At 37.4% G+C, this 15138-nt stretch overlaps 1 protein-coding gene across 6 annotated transcripts in view; it reads right to left on the reverse strand.

The window, feature by feature from the left end:
• The window catches only part of CLOCK (clock circadian regulator), a 65681-nt gene that overhangs the window by 31918 nt on the left and 18625 nt on the right, over positions 1–15138 (reverse strand). For 5 of the 6 annotated variants that reach the window (XM_063335721.1, XM_063335724.1, XM_063335723.1 and 2 more), the window contains exons 4-7: positions 13233–13291; positions 4331–4445; positions 1705–1795; positions 1–60 (exon numbers count right to left, since the gene is read on the reverse strand). In XM_063335721.1, the coding sequence (XP_063191791.1) occupies positions 1–60; positions 1705–1751 (107 nt within the window). In that variant the 5' untranslated portion in view covers positions 1752–1795; positions 4331–4445; positions 13233–13291. Of the gene's footprint in view, positions 61–1704; positions 1796–4330; positions 4446–13232; positions 13292–14686; positions 14851–15138 lie in introns of those variants that run through there. The other variant, XM_063335726.1, reaches the window with a different exon arrangement.

Genomic DNA, 15138 nt, shown 5'->3' on the forward strand with positions numbered 1-15138 from the left:
CTTTTTGCTTTATCTTTGTCATCTTCTTCCACCAGCCCATCAAAAATGCTTCCATCATTTCTGAAAGAAACAAATATTAGAGTGTAAAATTTCTCTCTTGTACAGTCCGACCACAACAAAGGAGAAAACGATTATTCATTATCTCCATTACATCAAGAAACCAAAGCACTGTTTTACTGTGATGTCTTGCAAAGACCATCATCAATTACCTGAAGCTACGTCTGCTATAAATTTTTCCTGCAAGACACTTAACTAAACAGAAAGCAAAAAACCCTTACATTTCTGACACAACTCAAAGGACTGTCAGACTATTTCTATATTCAAACACTTAATTGAACACTATGTAATTTTATTTTTCTAGCTTCTTGATTATTTGGATTACCGTACCCTTTTGAAAACATAAGAGAGGACAAATAAAATTTATTTTTACTTATTGGCAACTTCTATTGTAATTACTGGAAATATTAATAGTAAGAAAGCAGATTTTTCCTAAATACTGAAGTATCATTACTGGCATATGCTGAGGAATATGCTATACTTCATCCATGTATGTAATTTTATAAATATACAATCGCTATCAACAGTAAACAGTAACAATAATTATTCATTATGTTTGTTTCTTAACAAGTATCACATAAATTTTCCTCAATTCACAACTGTCCATTGAGGCTAAAGAGGTGTTAAAATATCAACATAAAAACATGTTTTCCTTTGAGGATGCCTCAATATGCTTCATACAACACTTCTGTTTAATTTCCTTTTGTTTTAAAAGTCAAGTCAAAACTGTTCTTCTGTTTTCCAGAAGTGCTGTATAATGGATTTTCACATTTTATTTCTCTAACTTCTTGTGTTTGCTTTCAGTCTATTTAGGGGTGTCCACACTGACTCTGTGTCCACCCTTAATTTTTTTATCTTAATGTTTCCTTCCCTTAACGCAAGTGAACGTCATCAAGCAATCATACGTTATGATAAGCAGTGATGTTAGGAAGTAATTATTTTGTACATTTACTACATAAATATAAAGCAATTAAAAGGAATTTGTATATTCAAAAGGCTGAAGTTTCAATGAAATGCCACAAAACCTCACTAAAAGAACTGAGAAACTCAGGCAAGTTTTACCCTTTCCTTTTATTGTTATTTATTTAGAGCAGGTTTAACTTTCTGTAAATTTGATGCAAGTTTCATTTCCTGAGGTCTCAAAAATGGCAACACACAGAATATCAAGGACAGATGTTCACCTAAGCTGCTAAGAAAGTCCAGCTCAAGGAATCAAGCAGAAACCATGTCTCAGCTATTACTTTTCCCTTGAAATAGGTTAGCAGGTCACTTTACTATCACCTGCAGCATCACTAGTTGTTTAAATGTTTTTGTTTTCCTTAATTAAATACTGAAGTACTCAAAAAAAATTGAAGTAAACATCAAAAATCAACTCAAATTGCACAGATGCTGTTCCGTGTCTGAAAACAAGCAATACATTTTAAGACTCATTTCAAACAATAAAAATCATTATTTCCAATGACCACAAAGCAACCCATCTAACAACTACTAAAATAACTTTGTAAAAAAAAAAAAAAAAAGACAAAAACTCACTCCTCTTATTTATTGCATAAATTAATATTCTCTATATATTAACACTGAAGAAAGATTATTAAAGAAAGCATTGAACAGTAATTCTCCCAAAACTCTTACTGTCTATTAACATACCTGTCTGCAATGGAGCTCATTTTATGGGTGCTTATGGTAAAAAACATAACATATCACACTTTAGTCTTGTGGTAGACATTTGTACGTTTGCCTGTAAGAGAAGAAAAACCATCAAAACGTGACTCTGGAGGAACAAGCATGTTCCTCATTAGAGCCTAGTGAAGTTTTTGTTTGCTCTATAAGCTGCTCTAAATCTTCCCCTCTCTTCCAACCTTCTGCTCTGCCCTCCTACGTTCTCTAATGCAGTCTCCATTATCACCACAACCTGGACTTTAATATCTCATTTTACATGCCAGAGAGTTCAGGAGAACATTGTTTTATTAGATTTCATGATAAATAAGTCTGGACTAAACCAATACAAACCTTTTTTCTGTCTATGATTCAGATACAGCTTTTGTTTTCTATTTTAACTTTTACTTAAAAGACTCTCCAAATGTTGAAGATTGAACAGACATAAAGTACACTCCTCAGTAGTAATACATTCTATTTAGAAACTGTACAAACAAAAAGGATTTGGGATACAGTATTTTACAGCTATTATTTATTTCTTACTATATTTTTTTCTCAAGCACATTGTTATAACAGACCTGTGAAATGATGACAGTAAGGTATCTATTAGAATGTGTCCTCCATACTGTGAGAAAGTTAGAGTTAATCTGGCCATTTCTTAAAGCAGTCACTTATTCTTTACAATGGTTCGGTAGGAAGTTTTTCATTTTTCATGTGTCCACATGATTTTGAATAAAGAATGTAAATGAAATATTAACAGAGAGAGCAGAAATATAAAATTAAAATAAGTATTTAATTCAACAAGAACCAACTCTTAGGTACCCCAGAATTACATGAACACATGGAAAGGCTGTAATGTTTGTGAAAACATGAACCAATGCAATTAAACCTTTCTCCTTGATATAGAAAAGTCAGATGTCAGAGGCTGCTCAAAGGGAGCCGCAGGACTGTCACACTGTCAGTCATTAAGGAAGAACTGCATGATGCAAGGAATTTTATATGAGCTGAACTTGCACGTCTTTGGGAATTTTTACTATGTTATAAGCTTAGTAGTAAAAATGCATTGCATTTATTTCAGAGGAGCTAGGTTTAGTCACTGTAGTGACTCATGGTTTGTGAGAAGGAAGGATTTGTTTGTTTCTGATAGTGCCAAATTCAGTGGAACCAGCAGTGGTAATACCACAAGAGAAATGGCAGCTGCAACTTCATGATCCGGACAGTCTGCAAAATGTTCCAGGAAAATTGTATCCCAGTTTTTAAATATGTGGGGAAACTGAGGAAAAAAGCTTATGTCTCCACCGAATTCTCTCAGGATCTACAACAGCCACACACTATGCAGGTTTGCTTCACAAGATGGGGTTTTTTCTCCCCACAAAGTTTTGTAACTTGAGGCAGCGGGGACGGAGCTGGGAGAGCTGTGCTGCAGCACCATCTCCTTCAAGGAGGATCACAAGGTGTGCAGGCAGCTTCCCCAAGTTCCCCACGAGCCCCCGTAGCCACTTCTTCGATTAATGAGGCCCAACTTTATCCTGCCTTTATTCTCCAAAACCTAGTGCCCTGAAGAGACACGGGAAGCAAACCATTCCTTCGCTCCAGTTCTTTAAAATAACAGTTGTACTGCCCATACCGACAAATTAAAATTCCCAAATTAGTTGGCCAGCTTTTATAAAGAAACAGAGTTACGCTATTTGAAAACCAGCCAGAAATGGCAGGAGGAAAGTAAACTGAGAAGAAGTGTTTGGTCAAATTTTTGTCAAAAGCAAGCAATAGACAGGTCGCTGTCTATGTTTGCTATGTTTATTGTTTACACAGTTTACAGACTATGTTTACTGTTAACAGCTGTAAAAACAAACTACCACCACTGGCATGGAATTAGGTTTTAAATCAAGACACCCATTAGAAACCTGTTTTTGTTTAGCTTACACAGTACGTGCTAATACAGGGATATACTGATTACATTTCTAGCCCTTTTTAAATGTTTAATTTAATTTAGTACCTAACATTATAGGGATCAAGAGTAATATGAAATTCTGTAGAAAAAAAAAATACGTTGTTCCATTAATCTGCAAAAGAAAAATACATGTTCAGATAAATACAAAAACCTTTCACCGGTGACACAACTGACACCTTCACGATGCAGAATCAGAATTTAAGAATGGGTATTTTCACTTTAACAAAGCACATGATTTCTAGATTTCAGCAAAATCAATCACTTGTTACAGTATACAGGTCCTACGTCAGAACTAGCAACTTAGATTTGGTATCCAAGACAAATAGTTAAAAGAACTTAAAAGACTACAGGAAACGCACCTGTAGTGCATTTGTTTCTCTTCAATGTCTGACCCTTCTGTCTTTGCATCCAAATTTGCAATACATTAAGCATTTTCAGCACTTACACATGCCAACGGGCAAGACTGCAGAGATAATGCCAATGAAACCACTCAAGTTTAAAGCAAACACTACAAGAAATCAAGGACTATGTCTATTTCTGAGAATCAAATTCCCTCATGTTCTGGAGAACAAAAAGACACTACTTAACACTGCTACTCAGCCCTTCAGCGTTGAAGACTGAAAGCCACGGGAACCTTATTAATTATTATTACGAGTACAATTTTACCTTTTACACTTTGGGACTTGTTAAAGTGTGAGGTTTAGTGATGAAACCTGGTTCCTTTGAAGAACAACGTGGAGTTAGATGTATCCTCTTCTGCAGAAAAGCATTAAATTCTGAACTGTAAAAATATAAAAAAAAGAGAATTTTGTAATCAAGGAGTTTTACAACAATCACTTATTTTTTTTAATAAAAGAGAAGTAATCATTCCAAGAGTAATTTATAAATGTAATATTCTGCGTACTAAAAATACCCCAAGTATTTCACTATCTGAATTCACCTTGCTTTAAAGCTCCTCTTCATAAAATGGATATTCTGAAACAATTTCATTCTGCTTTAAGCTATCACTTTATGCCAATCGTTAATCTTGATGTCATTTTTACCATTGAGTTCAGTATCTCCCACGCCATCTACATCTTCACTTCCACTTGCTACCTTCAAAGTATATCGTTATGCCATTATTTCAACACCTTTTCTATTGAAACTCTTACTTGGGCCTCCACTGGCTTTTTCAGTTATGTCTTTTCCTCTCACAGTCTCCAAAATTGCCACCTTCAGGACTCCAGAATGCGTAAAATGCTGCTACTGGCAAGTACCAAAGTTGCCCAGCTACATTATTGCTGCTCCCTCAGACACAGTCATTAACCCCTTCTTTCAAAACCCACTTCAAAAACACTTTCGAGAATGTATTCCAAACCTACCTCACAAATGCACTTTTTCCATAAAAAAACCTCAGCAGTAGTATAAGTGATCACCAGCTTCCAGTCTCTTTATACCATTACTTTTCATTTATACAGTTTGTTCCCTTGAACCATGCCATTTTCTACATTTTTTAAGCTACACGAAATCGTTTTTTCTCCCTTCTTTATCCCGTTTCTCTCTGCCTTGCTTACTGTTCTTAAAATAAAACGTATTCACTATACAATGTACATGTAGTACTTCCAGAAAATTTAATTTAAAGCCTGTTAAACTCTAAAAAGGAGGCTGGGATCTAAAAACTAAGCTTATGCTACTCCTAAATTCATTAACGGATTTTATGGAAAACACCAGAATTTTCTCTTATTTGACTAGAGAAGTTTCGTTTCTCCTTCCCCTGCACCTAGCAGAGGCTCTTAAGCGGTTAAAATAGAGATGCAAATATTAACATAGGCAGTTAAAGCCCAGCAGAACAATCTGCCAACAGGAGAAAAACAATTACAGCATGATTCAATGAAGCCACTCGCTCTTTTCTGGCCAAATAACCTGCTGGCCCATTGACCTACTTTTTTAGGTGCTTACAGCCTCCTCTCCTATTCTGTTTTGTTCCGTTTGACAAGTGCAAACATTAATAGTGACAGAGAGTCCCATGGAAGTCTAGGTTACAGAGACTGCAACATGAAACCCGTGTTTTTAAACTGCTTGGAGTCCAACAACTCTGCCAACTCTCACCCAGCTCCTAACAGAGTTCCGAGGCGGAAAATTTTAGACCTCATCTCTGCAGTAGTGCATTTAAAAAGAATAATAAATCACAACTAAACACTTAAGACAAACACCACAGGACTTAAGCACAGAACCGTACTTGATAATGTCTAAAAGAGAAGGAAAAATTAAAAAAAAAGGGAAGTTTTTAAGGATATTTCAAAAAGGGATTTTAAGACGAGGAGGAAAGGAATATGTTTATGTCATAAATGAAAATAAGCAAGCTTAAACCAGACCAAAAGGAAAGCTCATCGCAGTGGAAAAGCTTCTGTAACCAAAACCACGCAGATCTCTAACTCAGTAGAAATGGCATGCCTGTGAAAGCCAGCAGAAAGGTTAAGACGCCCACACGCCAGCGTGGTCAGCCTCAAATGTCCAAAGGTCATGGGTCCATCTCCACAATTCATGAAGTTTTTTTAAATACAATGAATTATGTGTATTTGTCTCCAGATACTATGTCTTTTGTACATGTTCAGTGCATGTTTTTAAACTTTTCTGCAACCCGGAAGGCTAGAAACTTACTATTTTTAAGAAAGTTGAGGTCCTCAATCAAAAACCTTAGCTGCTACCATGGATATACAAACTATTAATACACAACATTGCTCAATCCTTAGCAAAATCACAAAAACTAGCAAGACTGCAACTTCTGCGCTATGCTGACTTACCGCTCACGGAGAGGCAAGGAGTCACTGGGTGCCAAGTTATTGCTTGGCCAAAGAAACAAGGTTCTGAGAAAGTCATGGGGTAAAAAGCCACAATCCAAGCGAAGGTAATAGTGAAAAGTTCACACCATCTGATAAACACATTCCATGTTTTAGACTGAAACAACTTCAGTAACTTCAATTTTATCGTTAATACTGGCATGCACGTTGGCTATATTAAATCTTAGAAACAAATTCAAAGATTGAACAAAATGTGAAATTACGCTACAGTCTTGCTCATGACAGATGTTCTGTCGGGACTGGACTAAAAAATGGCTGGGACAATAGTCAATGTGTTGCTTGTACTTCATTTTGTATGTAGTCAGTGACTGAAATCCTTTCGCTTCCAGCACTTCACCGTAACGGTAACATCGCTAAATAGTTTTGAGGAAGAATCAGTATTACCCTTACATTGTAAAAAAGACTCTTATATAAATATCTTGATTTTATAAGTAATGTTTTTGTGACTTTACAGATTACAGTCCTCAGACAGAATTAATGCGAGGTGACATATATTATTAAGACAAATACTTTCACCCAGGAAAGATCACAGGAAAAATATAGGAAACAATTCAGTTTTCCAACACTAGAGTTTCTGCAAACAGAAAGAGATTAACTTCTTTAATACAACCTGATCTCTGTGCCGTAATCCTATTTTGTCGAGGGAGCAAACTAGTTATTATAATCACTGAGGATTAGCTTGAGAGAAGATCTCGTTTAGAGAAGCAAAATCACAGCACGCTGGTCTGCGCTCGTGATGGCCCAGCAGAGCTCCACCACTGGTTCCATACCAGGGTCAGCCAGCCAAGGAGCAGAAACAACACACTGTGAGCAAAAAGCAGGGCCAGAACCCAACTCCCAGTGTAAGCACAGCACCAAAAGCCCTATTCCTTATCACAGAATTGTAGGGTCTGGAAGGGACCGCTGGAGACCATCTCATCCAACCCCCCTGCCAGAGCAGGGTCACCCAGAGCAGTCTGGCCAGGAACGCATCCAGGCGGGTTTTGAACGTCTCCAGAGAAGGAGACGCTACAGCCTCTCTGGGCAGCCTGTGCCAGCACTCTGCCACCCTCAAAGTAAAGTTTTATCTAATGTTGAGATGGAATTTCCTGTGTTCCAGTTTGTGTCCATTGCCCCTTGTCCTGTCACTGGGCACCACTAAGAAGAGCCTGACCCCATCTTCTTGACACCCATCATCATACAGATTCTGAGGATAATTATAAACCTTCTTGATACTCCTTGCCAGGAGCAAAGAAGCATTTGCTTCTGGTAACTTGGATTATGAACTTCCGTGGTTTTATTCTGGGACGTGCCACTGTAATGCACAAGCAGAGATACGTCCATTATCTCACGTCCAGAATAGCGTGTCACCATCACACAGGTTTTCCACTTAGCTCTTTGCTCCGTAGGTTTCCCGCTCCCCTCCCAGACCAACCATTTTTCTCTTTAGCTCTTTTAGAGGGGAGGAAAAGGGGAAGAATTTGCTTTGGTTTAGTTCCTCTCTAGTAACCATAAACTTTTGGAGAGAGTGAGAGATCTTTAGACAGGTAAACCATAACCTGCTTTCTAATCAGATAGTTTGACCTAACAGAACAAGCTGGCAGGTTTTGAGGTACTCGCTCCTTTGCTTGCAATGGTATATACACCAACCGAAAGCAAATTAGGGTAATGACTGATTGATCCCTTCTCACAGGCTATCAAAGGCTCTGTTAAAATACTATGTTTTTATGTCTCTCATTTCCTACCTCAAAATAAAAGAAAAAAAAAAAGCAGAACAAACCAACAAACAAAAATATCAGACGATAGGGCCAAAAGGAATTTCAAGAAATGTTGTCCAAACTTTGCAGCTGAAAAGGTTATTCCAGCAGCCAGGAATAGTCATACAGCGCAAACTTTTCTCTACCGTGTCAACAAACCAACAGTAATCTTGGTCTGGACTTGTGCAAAGAGCTGACCCATCCCAGAAATGTCATCTTCTGTAGATACAGAAAAACAGAGTAGGAGAGTGCTGTTTCTAGCACAGACATCCACACAGCTTGAGCCCAGATGGCCTTTTAATAGGAAAATTTGTGAGTGGACACCAGTGGAGAGAGGAATGATGAACAGGCGTGTTTCCTCTAACCATGAGCTAGAAAAAAAATGGAAATCGCAAACTGCATTCAGTCCCAAGTTACAGAGGAAAGCTCTCTCCTGACAGTGGGACAGACTAATATGCGATGAAGGCAGGAGAGAACTGCTTTTTTTCCTCAAATCCTCATCATCCATCTGTCTATGAGGATATTGCTTACAGGGACTTTTAGCCAGACTTGTGACAGCAGCTTGCTTAGGTCCATTACCTTTGCAGGGAGTAGACAAGCATAAAGGATAATCAAGAAGTAGTACAAACCTAACCAAATTTATAAGAAAAATTTGAAAGGCAGCGTTTAATGACCTGTCCATCGATTGTTATTCTACTTTATTCTCATTTAAAATATTTTCCTCAGTTCTTTGCATTCTCAGTTCCTTACTGGAGAACTCCTTCCTCCAATAACAAAACCGTAAGTGTGGCAGAAATAATGCTTATAAATCCTGTGTGACTAGTCTGTACAAGAGAAAGTCTGCGGCTACGTTACAATTCTACTTGCACTCGCTTTTATTTATGAGGCTCCACCCTGCTTCTTGCCACCCTTCCACGGCTTTTACTGGAGGAGCACACCACTTCAGCTCTGGAGGCACACTGAAGCTGATTTGTGAAATGATGTGTCTAAAAGAACCCACATATCACACAGTTTTAAATATAATATTTATTATCATGTTCTTATTAAAAAGTGTGGCTTCATGTACCTTTGGTAATTGGCACAGCTGAGGAACAGTACCCCTCGACAAGGAGGGGGAGGAACCTCTCAACTACGTCTGCCACTGCTGGATCTGGAACAGGGAGCCACGGGTTAGACTTCAGAGAATACACTGTGTGTGCGCACCTAAAATACCATTTAGCTCATCATCAAGCCTGGCTGAAAAGTACACCTACTGCCTCCCCTTTAAATGGGGCTTAACAAAAAAAACAATGCTTCACAAGGTGAGCTTTAATCAAGAGAAGCTAACATGTTAGTGTTATAATTCAAAACTGAAAATCTTCACCTCTCTCTAAATCTCCATTTCCTTTACTGGGATTCTGAGCAGCAACAACCTGCGGGCAGCCAGCTCAAGAATGGATTCTAAGTTCATGTTCACTGCGCTGCAGAAAAAGCGCTGTAGATGGTGTAAAATCTGGAGATTCTGCTATTCTCTCTCACAGCATCTAAACTTGGACTATTTCACAGCCAACAAATAAAATCCCAGCTTCCTTCTTCCAGTCTCTTAAAGGGAACTAGGAAGGTAGGCAATTGGCAGGGTTTTTTCAGAAATTGAAAAGGGAAAAAAAATACTACACACATGCTCAAAAGTTTAAATTCCTACTGAATAGTAGTAATTATCCCAGAAAACTATTTGCTACATACAAAACAACTCTCTACAGAATAACATTACTAGACGAAAAAAAATAAAAGTCTTCACTTGATGATTTCTCAATATTAATAGAATTTTAAGAAAAAAAATAAAATTAAAATATGGTACCAAGATATTTATCCTGGAGTTAACACCACTTTGAAATGATTCATCCAATTACAAATGTGCATATTTATGAAACAGACCATTAGCAATTTTAAATGTTTTGTATCAGATACAGATGTTAAACAATTGGTCTAAAGCAGTTTGTCTCATTTTCCTCAGAGCATAAATAATACCAAGAATACTAATAAACCTAACCAAAGAGGAAAAATGTATTAAACACTTTATTCCTACACTGGAAAATATATATGAAAATTCAACTGAAAAATGAGACAGACCAAGAAGAGTTAAAACGTTGTTTTTCCTCTACCCCAATAACAAGAGGAAAGAGTGTCTAGATATAGAAAGTAAGCTAATTTTTGAGAACTGTAATGGAGAAAATTAATTACCAAATTCAACAGACATAATTATTACACATTCAAAGCAAGATAAGGCAAATTCTTCGATTCCATACAAAATCTCTGCTCAATGTTGACAAACTCATGTTTAAATTTAGAAAGTGAGACTTTACAACTATCATTACTGTGACAAAAACAAACACTCAGCTATCCACTACAATTAATCTTGCAGAAAAACATGAACCTACGTGTTAGGCGAGGACCTTAACTGCCAGACTTTTAGTATGCATATGTGTGTTGTGAGGTGGGAAAGGCAGCTAAAAAGCAGGTTTTGAAATTCACACTGATGAATCGTTCCAAAATTCTATCCTACACCAGAAAAATCTACCCAATGAATATTTATTAGCTTTTATGTCCAAATGAACACAGCTATACTTTTTTTTTTTTTTTTTTTTTTTTTTTTTTTACACACACATCTTACTACTACATTCTAAAATCTTCAGAAATTCAAGAAGTCAACAGATGGCCAAGATGGTCTGTAAGAAGTTAAGGTACACAAGTTATTTCTGCACCCAACGCTTTTACAGTCTATTTAGGAGAAATTTTAAGGATCTAGCTATAAGTCTTAAATCAGTTTTGCTTGGTTTATAATCCACCTTACCTTTTAAAAGGCAACCAACTATTTCATATCAATAACTTTAGGAAGTTCCACCTAAACATAAGAAGGAACTTCTTTACTCTGAGGGTGGCAGAGCACTGGCACGGGCTGCCCAGAGAGGTGGTGGAGTCTCCGTCTCTGGAGACATTCCAAACCCGCCTGGACGCGTTCCTGTGCAACCTGCTCTGGGTGACCCTGCTCTGGCAGGGGGCTGGACTAGATGATCTCCAGAGGTCCCTTCCAACCTTATGATTCTATGATTCTGTTCCTTTAAGATACTATTTTCTAGCACATCCCTATATCCAGAAACATCTTACCCTTTCTGTTACACATACATTAAAAAGGGGTGGAGGGGACAGAGGGAAAGTGGCATGAAATAAATGCAATTTCTTTTTTTTTTTTTTTTTTAAACAGGAGACTTATTCCTAACTGGTAGACAGGGTACTCACCTAGGATGTGGGAGAAACAGTCTAACTACTTCCTCTGAATCAGTCCACAGGTGAAGAATTACCATATGTAAGACAGCAAAACCAATATATACATAGACCATGGAGGTAACTACATGGCTACAGATGAGGCACTTCACACTGTAATAGTTATTTATATTTTTATGAACTCTTTGGTCAACCTGCAACTTTTCATGTTAGCCTTTGATCATTACTTTGACCACTCATTTCCACACCCATATTGAATTCCCTCTCTTCTGCTAGCATTAGTATCTCTGACCACACATTTGACACAGTCGAAAACTGGTCCAGCCTAAAACTAACTGAAATATTATTTCATTCAGCTAAATCAACTAAATTTGTTTCGCCATATGGCTGCTCAAAAGCTGTGCTGGCACAGGGGAAGGGGAAGCAGTGAATCACCAGGTTAGACATCTTTTGGCAGCAATGCTGTTTCATGCTGACCTACACCGTGTGTTAAATTACAACCAAAGAACAAAATTAGGAAAAATGAGATTCCAATTTGTGCTCAAAGAAAAAAGAGTAGTGTAGCTACTACTTGAGAAGTCTGCTTTATATTTAAATGAAACATCTGTACTCTCCCAAGCATTGCTGCATCTCACATGGCAACCCATCACAAATTAAGTTTCTGGACAGAACAAGGTTTGTTTATATACACTGATCCATCAGCTTCTGGATATGAAAATGAATCCAGAACTCAGCCTTAGAGTCAATGGGAAACTCAAGCAAAATGTAAAGCACAAGAGTTTATATACCTGATGTGTTGCTAAGTCGTTATCAACCTGTCTATCAAATAGGATGTTAATTAGCATGAACTGTGACTGTTTTAAGATGAACCTCAGTACAGACACTTACACAAGGGTATTCACCAAAATGAACGATATGAAACTGAGAAAATTTAATGAAAGAATGATTTGTACCAAGAGTGGCTATTTGTAACTCTTAGAGTTGTATAAAAAGAGATTGGGACAGCCTGCAAACAGCAACACCCAAAAACATGGCACCCAAGAAGTAACAGGTGTTTCAGAAAGTCAATATTTAATCTGAAACATAATTATCCATCTCATGCAGAAATGCGAACACTTAAATAAAGCATTTTAAAAATATTTAGCGATGGGCATAATTTTTTTTTTCCAAGTTGATTGCACAATCCTCGATTTGTGCAGCTGTGGAAGTGCTCTGATGCCTGGATTTCCCAGCGCGGGTGACTCATGCACAGCTAAATTATTCTGTGAAGCTTTTGTGAAGAGTGGACTGTTTGACTGCCTGAAGAATGGAGTAGGCAGTGCACTTCGTCGGAAAGCGTCTTCAAAAAGAAAGAAGTGAGATTTCACGTTCACATTTCCATAAAACGAGAGAGTAGGAACGCTTTAAGCTCCAACACTAAAGCACAGTCCAAGTCAAAAATTACCGATTTAAAAAATTAGCAATTTTTACCAATTACTAATAGCTCCTCCTCCCTGCCTCCCCCACCCCTTTCCCCTAGAAGTCCTCTACATCATCCTGGAGACCGGGAAGCGATAACAAAAGAAAAAAGAATGAGGCAGAACAAAACCAGAACAAAATGAAACACGGCAAACACCGGGGGATGCTAACTTCAGTGTATTCCAAAGTAATTTGTCAAAATACGGTCAGCGTGCTACTACAGAAGCATTATATTCATAAGATTAACAAGATACAACAAAAGTAAAGACTTACTTTACTAAAATTCTGGTGTCTGACAGTGGATCCTTCAGTTATTCCCCCAATACAGCTGCCTGTTGTAGAAAGAGCAAGGTTATTCACTACATAAAAACTAAATGCTACAATTACAGAATTCCTAACCCCTGCATTGCGCTACACCTTACTTTCATGAAACGAAACACTACAGTTGCTCTTTTGTCAGAACTTTAAATGTAACAATCCAGGCTCAACTGGAATTGCAGTGATTGCAAAACCTGAGATACAGTCCTTCACATCACATAGGCAAGAAGTGCCTTAAAAGGAAAGGGAAAAAATAAAACAAAATAAAAAGGTTTTGCAATTGCAGAGAGGAAACGTCTTGGCTAAAGAATGGACAAAACCAAGGCAGAAAGACTTGACTCTTCTTGTCTTACTCTTTGCAAAACACTTTGTAACCACTTTGGGGACAGGTATGCTTTTGCCACCCTGCTATAAGCAAGAATCAAAAAAAAAAAAAAAAAAGAAACAGCCAACATTTAGTCAGTAACTGGACTTGCTCAGGCAGGAAAGATGGTGAGTTATTTGGGGGGGGGGGGGGGGGGGGAATACATTGTATGAACTAAGCAGAAACAGCAACGCAGCGATAGCAAAAAGCCTATAAAGTCAACTCTGAAGTTAATATAATTTTGCTGCACTCCTCCCTCCCTTGTGGCCTGCTGGTGACATGAGCAGAAACTTTCAGAGCTTGTGCCAAATAAGCGAGTCCAGAAAACCCACCGAATTCACCTTCTGAGGGTCACCAGAGAAGCAGCGAAAGCAGACCAACAAATTCCTTTTTTCCATAGATCAGTACGATCTTCAAAATATTGGGCCCAGACAATTTAATTACAAATTAAGTTGATTAATTATGACGACAATATTACTCTTCAAGCATTGGGAATTTTTTAAAAGGAAGGCTTTCTGGACCTTGCAGACTAATTCACCACTCAGCAAAAATTCTGTCAACTATTTCCCATTCCCCTAGCTCTTTCAAAAATATTTTAAGATCACAATATTGATTGAAAGACATAAAACATAATATAACTGAGGAATTTCTAGGCCACACCTTTTTAAGCTTTGCTCCTACCATATTTGAGGTAAGAATTTTCAAGATTAGGTATGGGGAAAAAAAAGAGAGGTCACAAATTCATCTCCTTTTTGTATTTGTGGAAAATCAGGTTCTGTCCTGATACTTACCTATAAACTTTAAAACATTTCAAATAAGTCCTCAAAGTTATTTACGTGAGAACTATTAGTCCCTTTTACCATCTACAATACTCAACACAAAATCATATCAACTACTTGAGACTATACTCACTACATTTGCATGACTTTAAACTCTTCAGCTTTTTTTTTTTTTTGCGCTTTTACCACTTTTCAAGCTTTTCTTTCACAGAATGATCAGACGACACTATTTCTAACTACCAAAACACGTGTCTCAGTCTGCTTACTTCTCGCTCCTCAAAGCTTTCTCTGCGCTCTCAAGTTCTCAACACCTCCCAAATTAGCATCACCATATTTCATTTGCAAACATTTAAAACCTTCCTTTCCAGGTCACTACTGAAGATGCTGAAATTAGCACTGCTTAGAAGACTGCCATCTCCACATCAAGTAGGATCTAGTTAAAAAAAATCACGTTGCATTAGATATATTTTACAATATTTTAGATCAAAGCAAATGCAGTAATCCACCCTTATAGGCTCTTTTCCCACTTTATTAACAGAACCTGACTTAGATCATCCAATTAAGTACTGAAAAGTAACATTATGAAAGCATTTATAAAGGCATTATAGCCATTCCAATTTTCAATTAATATATCAGTTATCAAAAAGTAAAACTATACTCAGATTTTATTTTAAATGGCAATTCTCTTCTGCTCCGAACATTGTGAATGTGGTTTCAA

Source organism: Chroicocephalus ridibundus, chromosome 5, assembly GCF_963924245.1.
Source record: "Chroicocephalus ridibundus chromosome 5, bChrRid1.1, whole genome shotgun sequence".
NCBI classification, from domain to species: Eukaryota; Metazoa; Chordata; class Aves; order Charadriiformes; family Laridae; genus Chroicocephalus; species Chroicocephalus ridibundus.